This window comes from Anoplophora glabripennis, unplaced genomic scaffold (assembly GCF_000390285.2).
Source record: "Anoplophora glabripennis isolate ALB-LARVAE unplaced genomic scaffold, Agla_2.0 scaffold1418, whole genome shotgun sequence".
Taxonomy (NCBI): Eukaryota; Metazoa; Arthropoda; class Insecta; order Coleoptera; family Cerambycidae; genus Anoplophora; species Anoplophora glabripennis.
In genome coordinates, this window is record NW_019417876.1 from 54,439 (window position 1) to 68,808 (window position 14,370).

The following is a 14,370-nucleotide window of genomic DNA, read 5'->3' on the forward strand; positions in this document are numbered from 1 at the left end:
ATATTTATTTTATTAATCGTAATATTTATAACTATATTATATAATCAGTAAAAAATGTGTTAGAAAATTTTTTTTAGGTGTGGGGATCCTCAAAAAAAATCGAAATGTTGGCAGGATTTCGCAAATCGTAAAAGTTTGAAGACGGCTGCAATAATGTAAAGTACGTAAAGATAAATGCATAAATAACTGAAACACAAAACAAAAATTGTAAGACACATAATAAAAATATATAGATATTTCCATCAAGATAGTAAACATGTTGTGTATGTCAAAGCTTATTGGTTGATTATTCAGAAAATATCTTCAAAATATTGGTAATAAAGTGTTGCTAGCCGCGGGGCCATTGTGCCGTGTAGTAATCAATCTGACGTGAGATACTATAATTCAAACATTTACCTTGTTGAATTCAATTCCAGCGATAGCATATAAAAACTATATTTTTATGTTTAGGTCCATTGCAAATTGTTTTAATTTTACATATTTCTGATGATAGAACAACTAACAGTAAGAAATAAGAGCAATTATTGCATTTCGAGTGACTATTCTTCTCAGAATGTATAACACCATTAAACTGCCAAAATGCAATGGCAAACATAAATTTTTTAATTTTTAAAATGTCCAAATAGATTTACCAAGCCAATTGACGGGATTGCTAATGCTCAAATTATATCACTAAATAAATAAACCATAAAGCTAACAAAAAAATTATCAGAAACTCAAAAACGCCCTTACTAAATTACTAAATTAAATAATTAAAAAAAACACAGAAAGGAACTTATAAGTAAAGTTTAGAAATTAGTAACCCAATAGATTGATTGATGCTGTCGCTACATTGACATGCAGCAGATCGTATATTTTTATGTTCCATCTAGATCAACAATTTATAACAAGCATGTCACACTCGTGGCCTGCGAGCTGCATACGGTCCTTGGCAAATTTCTGTGCAGCTCAACTAGTCTTATCTCATTAATAAAAATTTTGTAGCTTAATTTTAACAATTTTAAATTTTACATAATTATTAATAATCAAAACGATCACCAATGACTGATTGGTACAATCCTGATGTAGTGACATTACCCGCAGGTGTACTAACTTTATGCACATACCAGAAAATGTTTAGCTTTCAGAAAATAAGAATTGATTTATTCACATTATGTTTTTCAATCTGTGCATTTATTGTGTGTAATTAATGTTCAAGAAATATGCAGAATTAATTTTTGTTAAAATGTTTTATTATTATCTGCTACCTATAGTTCATTTATATCAACTCTTTGTATTAAGTTTATTTTTTTTTAAATCCAAGTTGTAATAAAACAAAATGAAAAATAGTTTATGAAAATCGAAATTTCCAAGAACAGTGGAAGATTTTTTGCTTTGAAGTAAATGGTAAAATAATCTGTTTGATGTGTAATAATGCTAAAGTTATATAACATTAAATGTATTATAAATAACATAAATCAAAATATGATAATTGCAAAGTTCATGTTTACTAAAGTATCAGTATCAGGATTGATAGCCAAACACTTGAAATCTTTTGCAGAAAGATTTTTATTGTAAAATTTTTATTAAAATCGTACACCATTATTGTCATCAACCCATTTCTGGAAAGAAAAAATAGTATCTAGTTTGTACTCTAAATGACAAACTTTTAAATGACAATTCTCGTGTCAGTTTAGATTCGTATATACAATAACAGTAAAGCAACCAAAGCTTACCAAGGTAATAAAATGCTAATTGATTTTTAGGAAGCTATAACGTACAAATACAACTGTATCGAATACATACTACTTTTTTATCTTCATACAGTCAGAACTATTGTTAGTATTTTGTTTTTTGTATACCTCATCAATATTGCACGCATTATTGCTTCAATTTTGATTGGCAACAAGCTGTATGTAAATAATAATTAGAAACGCTAGTTCTAAAGTAAAAAGTTAACATTTTTTATATCTAAGGAAAACAATGTAATCATTTGAACTCTGGAATCTACAATCTGATATGAACATGTTATTACAGAAAACTTCTTATTTAAGTAACTCCTCTCTGCCCTTCTATTATTAAATATATAGTGACAAGTGGTATAAAATTTTATTTGAAATTTCTATTAATAGATGGTGCACTTAAGAAGGATCGGGTGCTACGAAAAAATGCAGCCAATTTCATATTATTGAGATATATTATTTTTTCAATGCGAAATCAAATTCTTTGAATTATTCTCGAATTATTTATCGATCTGTTTTTGTTTACTTGAATCATTAATTAATAGATGAGGGAAAGAAAAAAGTAGGTTACCGTACATTTCACACAGAAATAAATTAACATTAACATAAAAAGTTCTCACTTGTCATCCCCCAAGTAATAAACGTGAAAGAGTAATGGTAACACCACAATAGAGTATGAATGAGGATAGGTGACAGGAAATTTAAATAAACGTTTCGATACACGAATTAGTAATTAGAAATGAATTACATTCAACTTGTGTTTATTTGTGTAATTCAATTTGGAAAAATAAAATAAAATGGGAAATTTTCAAATGATTTGTTTTTTTAATTTTTTTTTATTTATGAAGTACCATAAACTTTCAATACAAGAAGTAAAAAATATAAACAATGAAATATTTATAATTTGCATCACAGCGCATATAACAATCTTATGCATTTTGATAAATTATGACATCTTTAATATTATTTTTCATTTTTAAATTAATATTTCAATAATTTCAGTATATTTTTTAGAATATTTTTGGCTACAATAACATCGTATCGCAGTATAATACTACTATATTATCAAATTGTATTATACTTTCATAAATGCAATCGCTTTAAACCTTGTCTTATAAGGAACATTTGTCACTTCCTGATCACAGTTTGTAGATAATCTAAAATACACAGAAGTTCTTTGCAAAAAGCTGTAGCTATTTTCTGTTGTAATTCTCAAGCACTCATACTTTCTTTTGGTCACATATTTTTCTTTCAACTGACTTCAGCTTCAACTTCAACTGACTTCATCATACATTTCATAGGTTCAATCAGCTGTGCGAGTAATCACATAGCATCGTATACCTATATTGGGTAAAAAATAATAATCCTCCTTAAAGTATGATCTAGCATATCCCTACTGTCCACCAAATTCATTTCGCTTTGATATTTTTTAATAGTGCCATTTAAATAATGATCTCATACAAAATATGGATCAAGTTTATTACCATGTTGTCATTTTATGGCAATACTGAAAAGGCAAAACACTCCATTGACACAAAATGTACTGATTGAAAGCTAAAAGTAAACCGCATCTAACATGGTATGAAGGAACTTTCTAACTTTAAACCTCTCAATAGAGAAGTGAATGATGCCTCATTAGGTTCGTTTTGAGAAGACAAATCTAACTTGACAGTCCCAACTTGACAGCTTAATAAATGAAATTGAATTTCATTTTTTTTTTTCTAACCATTTCCTGTACACCTTGTAAGATTAAAAAAATTTTTAAATCAGTTATGACAAACGTTAAAAACCTGAAACATAAATAATAAAAAATATGTTAGTAAGATTTTTAATATTTAATTGATTATTACGTGTCTAAATTCAGTTAACTGTTTATGTTTCAGTAGGTATATAAAGACTGATTTTACCTTGTCCTGTTATATCTGTGCACTGTTGCAAATAATAATGTTTTTTTTAATGAGGTTTTTTTTTCTTTAAAAGTTGTTTTTTAAAATGATGTATCTTTGAAGTAACATGACTTAATCATAAAATAATTAAATACACTTTGAGATACCTGTATATGTAGGCGTTGGAACTGTTGCAAAATTGTGAATAATAAGATTTAATGTCTACATGTATATCTCCTTTTTTTACTCTGTAACTACTATAATTTTTGAGTTGCTTTGGTATAGAAAACATCTATACATGTTCGAAGTTGCTATGTTTGTTAAACATGATTGCAATAAAATTAACCAATGTCAAATTGCAAAATTATGTATGGTGCTCGGAAGTAAATGAGCCATACTTCAGTAACTTCCCTGGATGAAAATAAATGATTAAGATCAAGGCGGGTTAGCTGAAGATGAACATAGGCTTGCCTCTTACAGAGTCACTAAAAAGTATCTTAAACAGTATTCTGGTTTTTTCCATATTTTTTTTTTTGGTAAAGATTTTGTGAAAATATAGCAGATATTTTATGTAATCTCACTTTATTTGCCTTAAAAAATGTGTACTTATTGCATGTCACTAAAATGCATTATTGTGGAGAAAAATGGACTTCTACTACTGTTGTTAATAAGGACAGCTGGGTTTTTGAAGGCATTCTAATTAAACTGATCTTTTTACTAAACAAGCTAGATTATATATGTTTTAAGATTGACGCTAACTTCAAATGTCAATATTTAATGAGATGTGGCCAAGCCAGATCAGGACTGACACCAGAGTATTTGGCGTTTGAAGCAAAAAGAAACTTTCCATAGAAAAAAACAAGTTAATATAAAATGTCGGTAAATTTACTTTTATTTTTATTAATACGACAAAAATCTCAGAAAAACTTTTTAATTCGGGAAGTAGGTGATTTCGGATATCTACCAAGAACTGCAGGGTTGCAAGACTGATTTTATTATTGCATGTCGTGCCTCTGTTATTGAGAGAGAGGATCGTGTTATATACAATATCTGTGAGATAGGAATTTATGACATTAAATAAGCTCGCTTCACTCATTTGTTTGTTGTGTTCATGGATCTCACTAACTATGGGTTGTAAATTCATGGTTTGACGGTGACGTGAATTTGCCGAGTGTAGAATAACTTATTTTTAAAATTAAAAGTGGGTTTCTGGTGTTTGCTGAAAGCTGAAGGGTTACAAGGGTTGATTGAGATTTTGGATACTCAAATTATGCAATGAGCCCCAGGAGTGGCTTTTGGAAATTAAAAAAAAAACTGAAAACTGATAGTTCATTTCCTGTGGCAGATTTGGATTCTGCAGTTCCAAATATACAGGGTGTAAGAAATTTGACTACCATTACTTCAGTATGAGATAGAGTAATCATAAATGAACAAAAAAGTTGTATATTACAGGGGCGTAAGATTAACAGTTTTCAAAATACAGCGAGTATTAATATTGGGGAGTTTCATGACGTGACAACAGCGCTTAACCTAACGCTACACTGGTAAAAATGTAAACTATTATTCTGAAACATTTAGTAAATTGTATCGATTTCATAGTATGAAGATAGTGTTGTGCTTAAATTTTAGCTCGAATTTTAGTAATTATGAATCTCTTAATACAGAAACTTAACTTTTAATCAAATTATGAATTTTAAAAATATGTAATTAAAGTATCCAAAGATTCACGTCGTCCAAATAATCATACGTATTAAAAATAATTTAGGTACTTACGAAAAAACAAATTACAACATATCCTCAAAATGTCTACCACCATTTTCGATGCACGCACGGCACCTTTGAACCCAATTTTCGCACACGCTAGAAAACACCTCAAAAAAAGGAAATAGTGGTACGCAAAAAACACTCAGATACGGTCCAATTCCAGATACCAACTGAATTGTGTATTGCTGGATAGATTAGTACCTCGTGTTATCCGCCGCGCCATGGTCACATTGCTCGATATGAATTTTATCGAATTTTGAATTTATTTACAACACTAATTATTTTTTAGAATTAAGCATAAAGTTCAAAAAAGTGATAAACATTGTATTTTGTGGTATTCTATGCACGCAGTTATGTCAATATTCCTTAATTAATCGAACTTTTGTACATCAAGTTGGAGAATTTGATAAATTTTTTTCTCGGAAATGGTTGAGTTTAGGACCCATGTCATATAAGGTTTTTTTGTTTATTTTAATGTATGCTATCGTCTGTTAAAATTAAGGCAGTCAAACTTCTAACACGCTGTATAGAGTGACATGGGTCTCATCCACATAAGGACTCACTTTTTTTGTATACCTGTGTTATCATGAGTTAAAATGCTGCCCTTAAAAAAAAATGACACCTGGAACACCTGCCTCATTTTTCACCTTTTCTATGTATCTTCTCTAGCTCTTTGGCAGTGGATTTACGAAAAATCGGTTCATTGTAACTTTGGCAGAAAATTAAAAGCCATTTTCCATTGGAATGATGCGTATTAGTAACGTGAAACAGGTGTACCTTTTTAAAGTAAATAAATTAACGTTACATAAGCAAAATCTCAACCAACCAAAAATTCAAAAAACAGAATACTGGTTTTAGGTATTCTTAAAGACCTTTTTCCTTTAGGTATGAAATAAGCCTGTGTTCATCTTCGGCTATTCTAAAAACCTTCCTGAAAAGAAAATGTCATTGAAATATCTAAAAGCAACAGAAGTATCTTAAAAAAATAGTCTTTTTTTTCTTTTTTTGGTCAGTTTTTAAGGAAATAACTAGGTACTAAGATAACTTATATAAATTGGACTATTTTCATACAGACACCCTGTTAAAATGTTACTTAATATTTTTTGCATGAATTTTATTTTACATTACCACTTTTACGTGCTCTTGCTTTTAGATTACAGAACTTAAAGCAAATAATTTTACTACTGAAAATGAATTCAGAAAAAAACTGAAGACGGTTCAAAAGGAACATGAAGATAAAGTGGATTCTTTAAACAATCGTATTTCCAGTCTTCTTAAAGAAGTTGCAAGTCTTTCTAAGACTGCTAAAAAGGGTAAAGGAGTATCCGTTACATCTGCTTCTGGGGACAACAATAGTAGTGGTACAGACAGTCCAAGTATACAATAAGTTATGCAAATATTTGTTGGATTTTATCATGGCTACATAAACTTTTAAATCATTAAGTGATTTGAAGTGACGTAAGTAAACAAAATTTTTAAAAGAATTGTTAATTACATATCTCGGTTACAACAAAAAATATATTTTGTATATTAAGGGTAAAATTGAATTTTGCATGTATTACAAGAGTATTTCTAATGTAACTTTTCTTTATAATTTATTTGTAAAATAAAGAATAAAAACTTAAAACTGGTAAACAGGTTTTAACTGATCTGTTAGATTATTTGTCCCCTAGATAGTAAATTGTCGATTTTATATTATGTATGAGTTTAAGTATTTTATACAAACCCAAAAAATTGTTCTGTCTTTCAATATACCAGGTTGGCCATTCCTATATTACAATAAGCAGAATAGTTTGTAAGAAAAAATAATGGATTCAGAAGTAAACATCTAACGTAACATGAGATGAGTTTGTTCCTCTGGCAATTGGATGTATTTGTTTATCGTTATGGATTTCCTTATCTATTTCTTTATTTCTATTTGTAATTGAGCCATGGCCAGCATAGTATAAGAACAAATCAATGTATGTAATAATAAAGCTACATAAATTGATTAGAACAACATGAACCAAAAACTAGGGAAAAAATTGATATAATAATTTGTCCACTTATATAATTATTTTTTATTAATATTAATGTAAAAATATTTATAATATTAATGAAGACGTTTTAAACTCATGAAAAAAGAAAAATATATTTCATTATTTTATTTAAATTAATTTATTTAATATTAATAAAAGATTATTGTTTTTCAAGTTTCAACACTTTGTTTTTTTTTTAAATTATTGTAACATTAGTAATTACAGCCAGAATTCTATTTGTTATTGAATTTATGCATACACATGAATATGCACTAAAAAGTTTGTAAAGTAATACGAAGATATATCACAACTTTTATTACAAAGTTAACAACATAAAACAAACAACCAAAGCTGCAGCATGCAAATATTTAAGTTCTGTGTAGACAATATATTTGGACCACTTTGCCCTTGTCTAACTTGTGGCAACCTTTTAAGTTTGAACACATTGCCTTAGTAAAAGATGCATTGATACTATTACTGTGAAGGTTTTTTTATGATTTAATATTTTAAACTTTATTTTGATTTTTAAATTCTTCTATAGCAATACTTTAAACTAGTTTTGCAGTTAATTAATTTCAGCAGTTCAGTACTTAAAAAATCTAGTATAATATTTACAGTGACGGCTGGTGAAAATGAAAGAGGTCATATTTTGATGATGCAATGTGGAATCTAAACCGTTTTTTATTAGGTGATTAGCCTTATAGAAAATTTTCCTGATGACAAAATGAAATTTGAGGAATGATTATAGTTATTTTATGTATGTAGATATACAAGAAATCGGAATATTTGTTATATAATGATGGTAATTACGTATATTTTAATAATAAAGTTCTTTACTGGTTAAAATTAGAAATACCAATCGAGTACTCGATAAAAATTTGATACTCAGGTCATAACTTTAGGTACCAGATACTGATTGGTATTGACTACGATCTTTAGTTTCGAGTATGAATTGTTCATCAGAATTATCAAGAATTTTTTTATTTATTTTTGTCTGTTATTGTCTTGTCTGTTGGTTCTAATAAGCTCACTGGTCATGCTCGTCTTGTCAGAATTAGGATGTTTACATTGCACGTTGTAGTCTGTGTCCTCACAACATCAAAATATGTTGCCTCGATGTTGCAGACTATGTATTTTTTATAGTCTAAAAAAATTGGTTTTTACTACATATGTGTGTAGGTGTTTTCTTAAATCCATCGAGATTACGTATCAGTTGAATGTTGTGATGATGAAGTGCTGATCTTGTGTAGCGTCATGGGGATATAACCTTAAACAAGAGTGCAAGTAGGTTGCTGCGTGGAAAGCTTTATCTCCAAAAGGTATCCTCTATACAATGGGTCTACATGCACAAGTTAGTTTCTTGAATTGAATAATGGTTTAAGTATTTCTAAGTTACATCTTGTAGCAAATTTTTGAGAAAATCTTTGTAATATATTAATTTAAAGGATTGCACAGACAGCTGACAGAAAAAACATGTACACAATTTTTTTAGTTGCTTTATGACAATTAAGAAAAAGAGTATGTCCATAGTCAAGGGTTGGGTGATCTGCAAATAGTTTTTGTGTTAACGATCTAAAGAATTTTGCTCTGGATATAACTTTGCTTTTCACTAATTTGACATGTTGGAAATAACTTATTGTGTAAACGTACTCCAAGCACAAAGCATAAACTATATGTTTAGAGTGATAACTGGATTATTAATATTATTATAAGATATAGAAATTGTATAGGGACAAGTCCACACATTGTATGGCGCTATTATGGTATTTTTTGCAAATGTAGTGTACACTTATATGAATTTACCAAGACTAAACTTATTATAACTTGGCTACATTTTAATTATGAATTTAACTATTATTTTCAGCGTTTCTGACAGGTTTATTTCATTTTAAAATATAATTTCATATAATTTAATGCAGTTTAATGTTGAAGAAATGAATTATACACAGCAGAATTTTCTAGGAATCAAGAATTATTTTATATTTGAGTTTAAAATGAGCTGATGGTATCACAATATTTTATGCAATCAAAAAAGCGTTTGTAAAACATGCGTTTGCTGTTATCCTAACCCCACATTTTAAGAATTATTTTCACGTACTTATAAATAAAAGAAAATAATTTTATATGTAGGACTAAGCAAGTAAATGTTATAAGAATATTTCCATGTGGAATTGTATATAAAAAAGTTAGTATTTTCGTAGATTTCAGTACCTAAAACCTTGATGGTTTGATCGTTTTTTGCACCTATTTATTCGTTTTACTGCGGTGTCTTTGAAAATACCCAGATGGCATGACACAACATTTGTATTATTTGATAAGCTTTACATTATTCAGTTATTAAATGTTTGAAATTATTTGTCTTTGTGGAAAACACTATTTAAAGAATATGGCACCCTTAACAAGCAATCTAAAAGAAAACTCAAGTAGTAATCAATAATGATAAATGAAATACACAAAAATAAGTAAATAGTCTATTTACTCCTCTGATTTTTACAGCCCTGAAATTTTGTGGCTAATCTTTGAGTACTGGTACCAAGATCCTTTTCCACAGTGTTTAAATTCAAATATCTCATTCTCTGAGTTTGTTCCACTCCAACATTAATGTATTTGCGTTCAAAGCTCCTATAATTTCATAAATGTTGAAACAATCTTACAAGCATATTCTTATTTGGTACTTGACGGTTGGGATAATCTATCTAATATCGTCTCCTGTTTTTATGGACACCATGTAGGTTCTAACCATATCAACTATTTCTTGATTCATATACATGCTTTCTCTTATCATACGAAAACTTAAAAATGAAAACAAAAATACACTTTACCATTGCTAAATACTGAAATAAATCACTTTGTAAAGATATACACCACACAAAAGCACTTTACGAACTCCCTATCGTAAACCGATAAAAGTTGAAGATTAAAATAAAAATGTAACAAACCTTTTATCATCATACATTTATACCATACAAGGTGTGAAGACAATTTGCAGTTACCACCTCTCAAAGGCAGTAGGGCATTTCAACAACACACAGCTGTGCTGCTGTCCTTTATTTTGGACCCATGAAACCTGAATTTTTTCCCCTCACGCTACATAGTAAGAATACAGCAATGATTCTTTTTTGTAAAATTAATAGTAAATGGACCTTGCCTAAGAGATGTTTTCAACTTCAGGTTCCGACTGGAAGTAGCTTATTCGGACCGGAAGTCAGTTTTTCCATATAATAGTAGTAGTATTATTTTATTGCGAATTTCGTTTCAACATCACCGAAAAATGTGAAACTTGTTTAAAACATTTTTTTCTAAAATGTGTATTTTGAACCCTAAAAGACCTTTGAAGTTGGCCTTGTGCGCCAATTCCCATGAAAGGCTACTTCCGGTCGGAACCGGAAGATGAATACATCTCTAATTGATCGGGTAAGGTCCATTTCCTATTAATGTAATGTAATTCTACAAAAAATAATCATTACTGTATTCTTACTATGCAGTATAAGGAAAAAAAATCAACTTTCAGGGTTCTTTGGTCCAAAACAAAGGATTTTCAGACTTTATGCACATTGAGACTTTTGATCCACACGATCAGAACTATCACATAGCAAAGTTTCAAAAATTCATTAGACATTTTTTCCTCATGAAAGTTCTCTACATGGTCCATGAAAAGCTTCACCTAAAAAAACGGTCTCGCGCTTTAACATCACATGACCACTTTTTTACCAACTGCCACTACTATGCTAAAAAAAATTTAGTAATATCTGCATATATTACGAGATTGTATAAAACTATTTTTTTTCATATAAAAATCGAACAGGGTAATCAAGTTAAGTAATATAACAAAAAAATTAAAATTTTCGTAATATAATATAATAATTTATAATTCCATAATAAAGTACATCCATATATTAGAAAATTAAGAGTATACGAGCCCCCTACGAAGTCATGTTTCAGTATAGGTCGGGGCTGCTTGGCAATCAACTCAAGACTTTAATAACATTGTCTCTAAACTATTTTTAATTTGTAAGTGGCCATATGACAGTCCCACTGTTGTGGGCAGTAAGTAATTCTCTATGACAAGATATCCCGATATTTATCTGCATTAATGGTGCCTTGAATGAACTCAAGTCTTCCTACCCCCTTTGCCGATCCTCTTGTGGGAATTTCACTGTATGTTTTAAATACTCCTTGTTGAAGTCTTTACTTACTGTTTATACCACATGATTACGAAAATCTTCAACACACGTTTTAAATTTAGTTTAATGAAAATTACTTAAGCCCAGTCTTTACTTGTCCAAGCAGCGTTCAATTTAACCCAAGATGAAACGCTTCTGGAGTTGTTATCCATTGGTTTTTCTTTTACTTTATGAAAAAAATCTTTATTTAGTTTTCGACCTTAATAATTGTTGCCTCTAGGTGTACTATATTTCGTAAAAACTGTTTTCAGAATCGAGTATATCCACTTACAATGACATTTGTTTGATACGTTATTGTCTGTTTCTTAATTTCACACTGTGGTAATTTATCTCATAATAGTCCTTTGGCACTTGCAGATGTTAAATGTTTTTATGTCCTTTCTGTCATTTTAGGCAGTTGACTAGAAATGCTACGTTATCAGTTTCTCGGTACGTATTAATTATATCTGCAACAGTAAATTTTGACACATTCATTGGATAGTAATTTTTTTAATTGATTTCCCTCGCTCATATTATCAAGTTATTTTTTCACACTTTTGTAAAGGTTGAGCTACACGTGTTTTATATATTATTGCGAAAACATTACAAACACAAAAAATGCGTCAGAATATTTAGTTGTTGATAAAATATTACTATGAAGAGTTTACAGATTAGAACAAATTTAGTTACCTATTCTGTAAAATGGTCATCAAAATGTTACATAAAATGGTTTTAAAATGAAACTAATGTTGGAATACATTTATTCTAAGATTGTGACATTATTATTTAGTTGTTAGGGCTCGTATACATTGGTTAATGCCAAAAAATGTTCTTATCCAATTTATGTAGTTTCTAAATACAAAATTAGAATCAAAATATACCTACTGTCACTCATTAGTTTTATTATGTAGATTTTAAATGTAAGTTACTCAACACTAATATTAATTTATTACTACCTAAAATAAACATATTTTTGTAAACTGTAGCAATTACTGTAAATGTATTTAAATAAAAGGTAAATATAACTATATTTGTTTTATTTAAAATATTTAAATATGTGTATCATCATAAAACTAAAACAAGTGTATAAACTATATATAAACAAAATTTATATAAAAAGTGCTTGGAAGACTGACAAGTAGTATCGTCTATAAAGTAGTTAATCTATTATTGAAGCACGATATATAATGCTTGGTTCTTCAATGTCTCTTTTGCTCTGAATAAGTTTCAACTCGACATTCCTTGGATTAATTTCTTTACCTAAAAATAAAAATTATATTTGTATACAATTTTTATTTAAACTATGTACTTATATTTATATTTACCTTCAATACTATCTACAGTACGTTTCAAAACAGCTTGCAATGACGCAATTGTATTTTCTAAGGCTTCCTTTAAATTGCCTTTGCTTTTATACATCCAAGACAAAAATAATGATGCAAATAAATCTCCAGTTCCTGTAAAACTTAGAGGCAATTTCTTAATCTTCATCGACAATTTATTTACCATTGTATCTAAAAATTATATAATTACTATTGCATCTAGAAATTATATATTAACTCCATTTTCTTTTACAGATGTAATTTAAAATTGTGTGAAGACAAGATCAAGAAATATCTACGAATAGAAGAGTATATTGAGGTATTTTATTTTGTAATTATTAAAAAATATATAATTTTTTTAAATCAATGTTTTTGATATCTGAACAAACCTTTCCTACAGCTGGCAAAAATGCAAAGATTTGACTCTTCCGCTAATTCTGCTGACGAAATTACAACAGTCTCGCATCCCTTTTTATGCAATATGTCAATAGCATTCCATACATCATCCTCGTTTGTTATTTTAGTATCTGTTAATAGTTCCATTTCAAATAAATTTGGAGTGATAATGGTCGCAAGAGGTAAAATGAAGTTTTTATAAACGGGGATAAGCTCCTTTGGTACATATAATTTTCCATTATCACCCATCACAGGATCACATACTGAAATCGATTATTTAATATATAGTAATAATGAACAGTGGAATGCATACCATAAATAAGATTTGGGTTTCTATCTCTTAACTGTTTTACAACAGATGAAATTTTATTTAAGAATGAAACGGAACCAATATAACCAGTTAACAAATGTGTGTAATGATCTAACTGATTTTCTGATAATCCCTCTAACAAATCGGACAAATCCTTTTCGGTTAGAATTTGTCCTTTAACTTTCTTATATCCCGTGTGATTTGAAAACTGCACGGAATTTATAGCATCTACCTCAAATCCGAGCAACTAAAAAATATATTTGTACCTACAATAGTTAAAAAATAATAAGGTAGGTTGGCACATAATTACCTGCATAGGAAATACTGCACTTTTATTTCCCACGTAACCTGATACAACATGACTTTGTACAGATAAAACTCTTGGAGATTCTACCATTTTTAAGTTAAACTGGCTAGCAGTGGCAGCAGACTAACTCAGTCCTCCGTCCCGTGATCGAAACGTTGATTTTTACATCATATCGTTAGTATCTGTTCTATTATCTTTTAGATAAATAAAATCTTATTTTTTTTTACATACGTCATATAAATATTTAGACATCTTTCCTTGTCTAATATTTATACAAATATAATAAATTTTATAATCAGAAAATCAGGATTTTTTGCAACGTTGGCTGCATTCAGAAAATCACATCGATGCTGCCCGCTCGAAACTGATACGATACGCAATCGTGAGCTGAACTAGAGTGTGTTCCCAATGTTCCCATATGAGTAACTCGCCATTATTCCATGGCTAGAAATTGGCCTCAATGATTTGGGATCGAGGGGGATT

At 29.2% G+C, this 14,370-nt stretch overlaps 2 protein-coding genes across 3 annotated transcripts in view; one reads left to right on the plus strand and one right to left on the minus strand.

Moving 5' to 3' along the window:
• The window catches only part of LOC108916124 (protein FAM76A), a 32,763-nt gene extending 19,526 nt beyond the window's left edge, over positions 1-13,237 (plus strand). Inside the window, exons 5-6 of one of the 2 annotated variants that reach the window (XR_001964758.1) lie at positions 6,525-6,829; positions 13,130-13,237. Coding sequence is in view for 1 of the 2 variants with exons in the window: in XM_018722324.1 (XP_018577840.1) it covers positions 6,525-6,758 (234 nt within the window). In the remaining variant the exon portion in view is untranslated. Of the gene's footprint in view, positions 1-6,524; positions 6,999-13,129 lie in introns of those variants that run through there. The other variant, XM_018722324.1, reaches the window with a different exon arrangement.
• LOC108916125 (pyridoxal kinase) lies at positions 12,575-14,224 on the minus strand. The gene is made up of 5 exons (XM_018722325.2): positions 13,891-14,224; positions 13,584-13,827; positions 13,264-13,533; positions 12,878-13,066; positions 12,575-12,812 (listed from the first exon to the last, which is right to left on the minus strand). Exons 1-5 carry the CDS (start codon positions 13,975-13,977, stop codon positions 12,712-12,714), a joined length of 891 nt encoding a protein of 296 aa, XP_018577841.1. The 5' UTR covers positions 13,978-14,224; the 3' UTR covers positions 12,575-12,711.
• Positions 14,225-14,370: the final 146 nt, after the last annotated feature.

Bases quoted from the DNA above. Each gene is read 5' to 3' on its own strand.
- LOC108916125 (XM_018722325.2), bottom strand. From the start codon at position 13,977: ATGGTAGAATCTCCAAGAGTTTTATCTGTACAAAGTCATGTTGTATCA. The intron at 13,067-13,263 runs GTTTGTTCAGAT...TATAATTTTTAG, and splicing joins TTTTGCCAGCTGTAGGAAAG to ATACAATGGTAAATAAATTG. The intron at 12,813-12,877 runs GTAAATATAAAT...TTTTATTTTTAG, and splicing joins TACTGTAGATAGTATTGAAG to GTAAAGAAATTAATCCAAGG.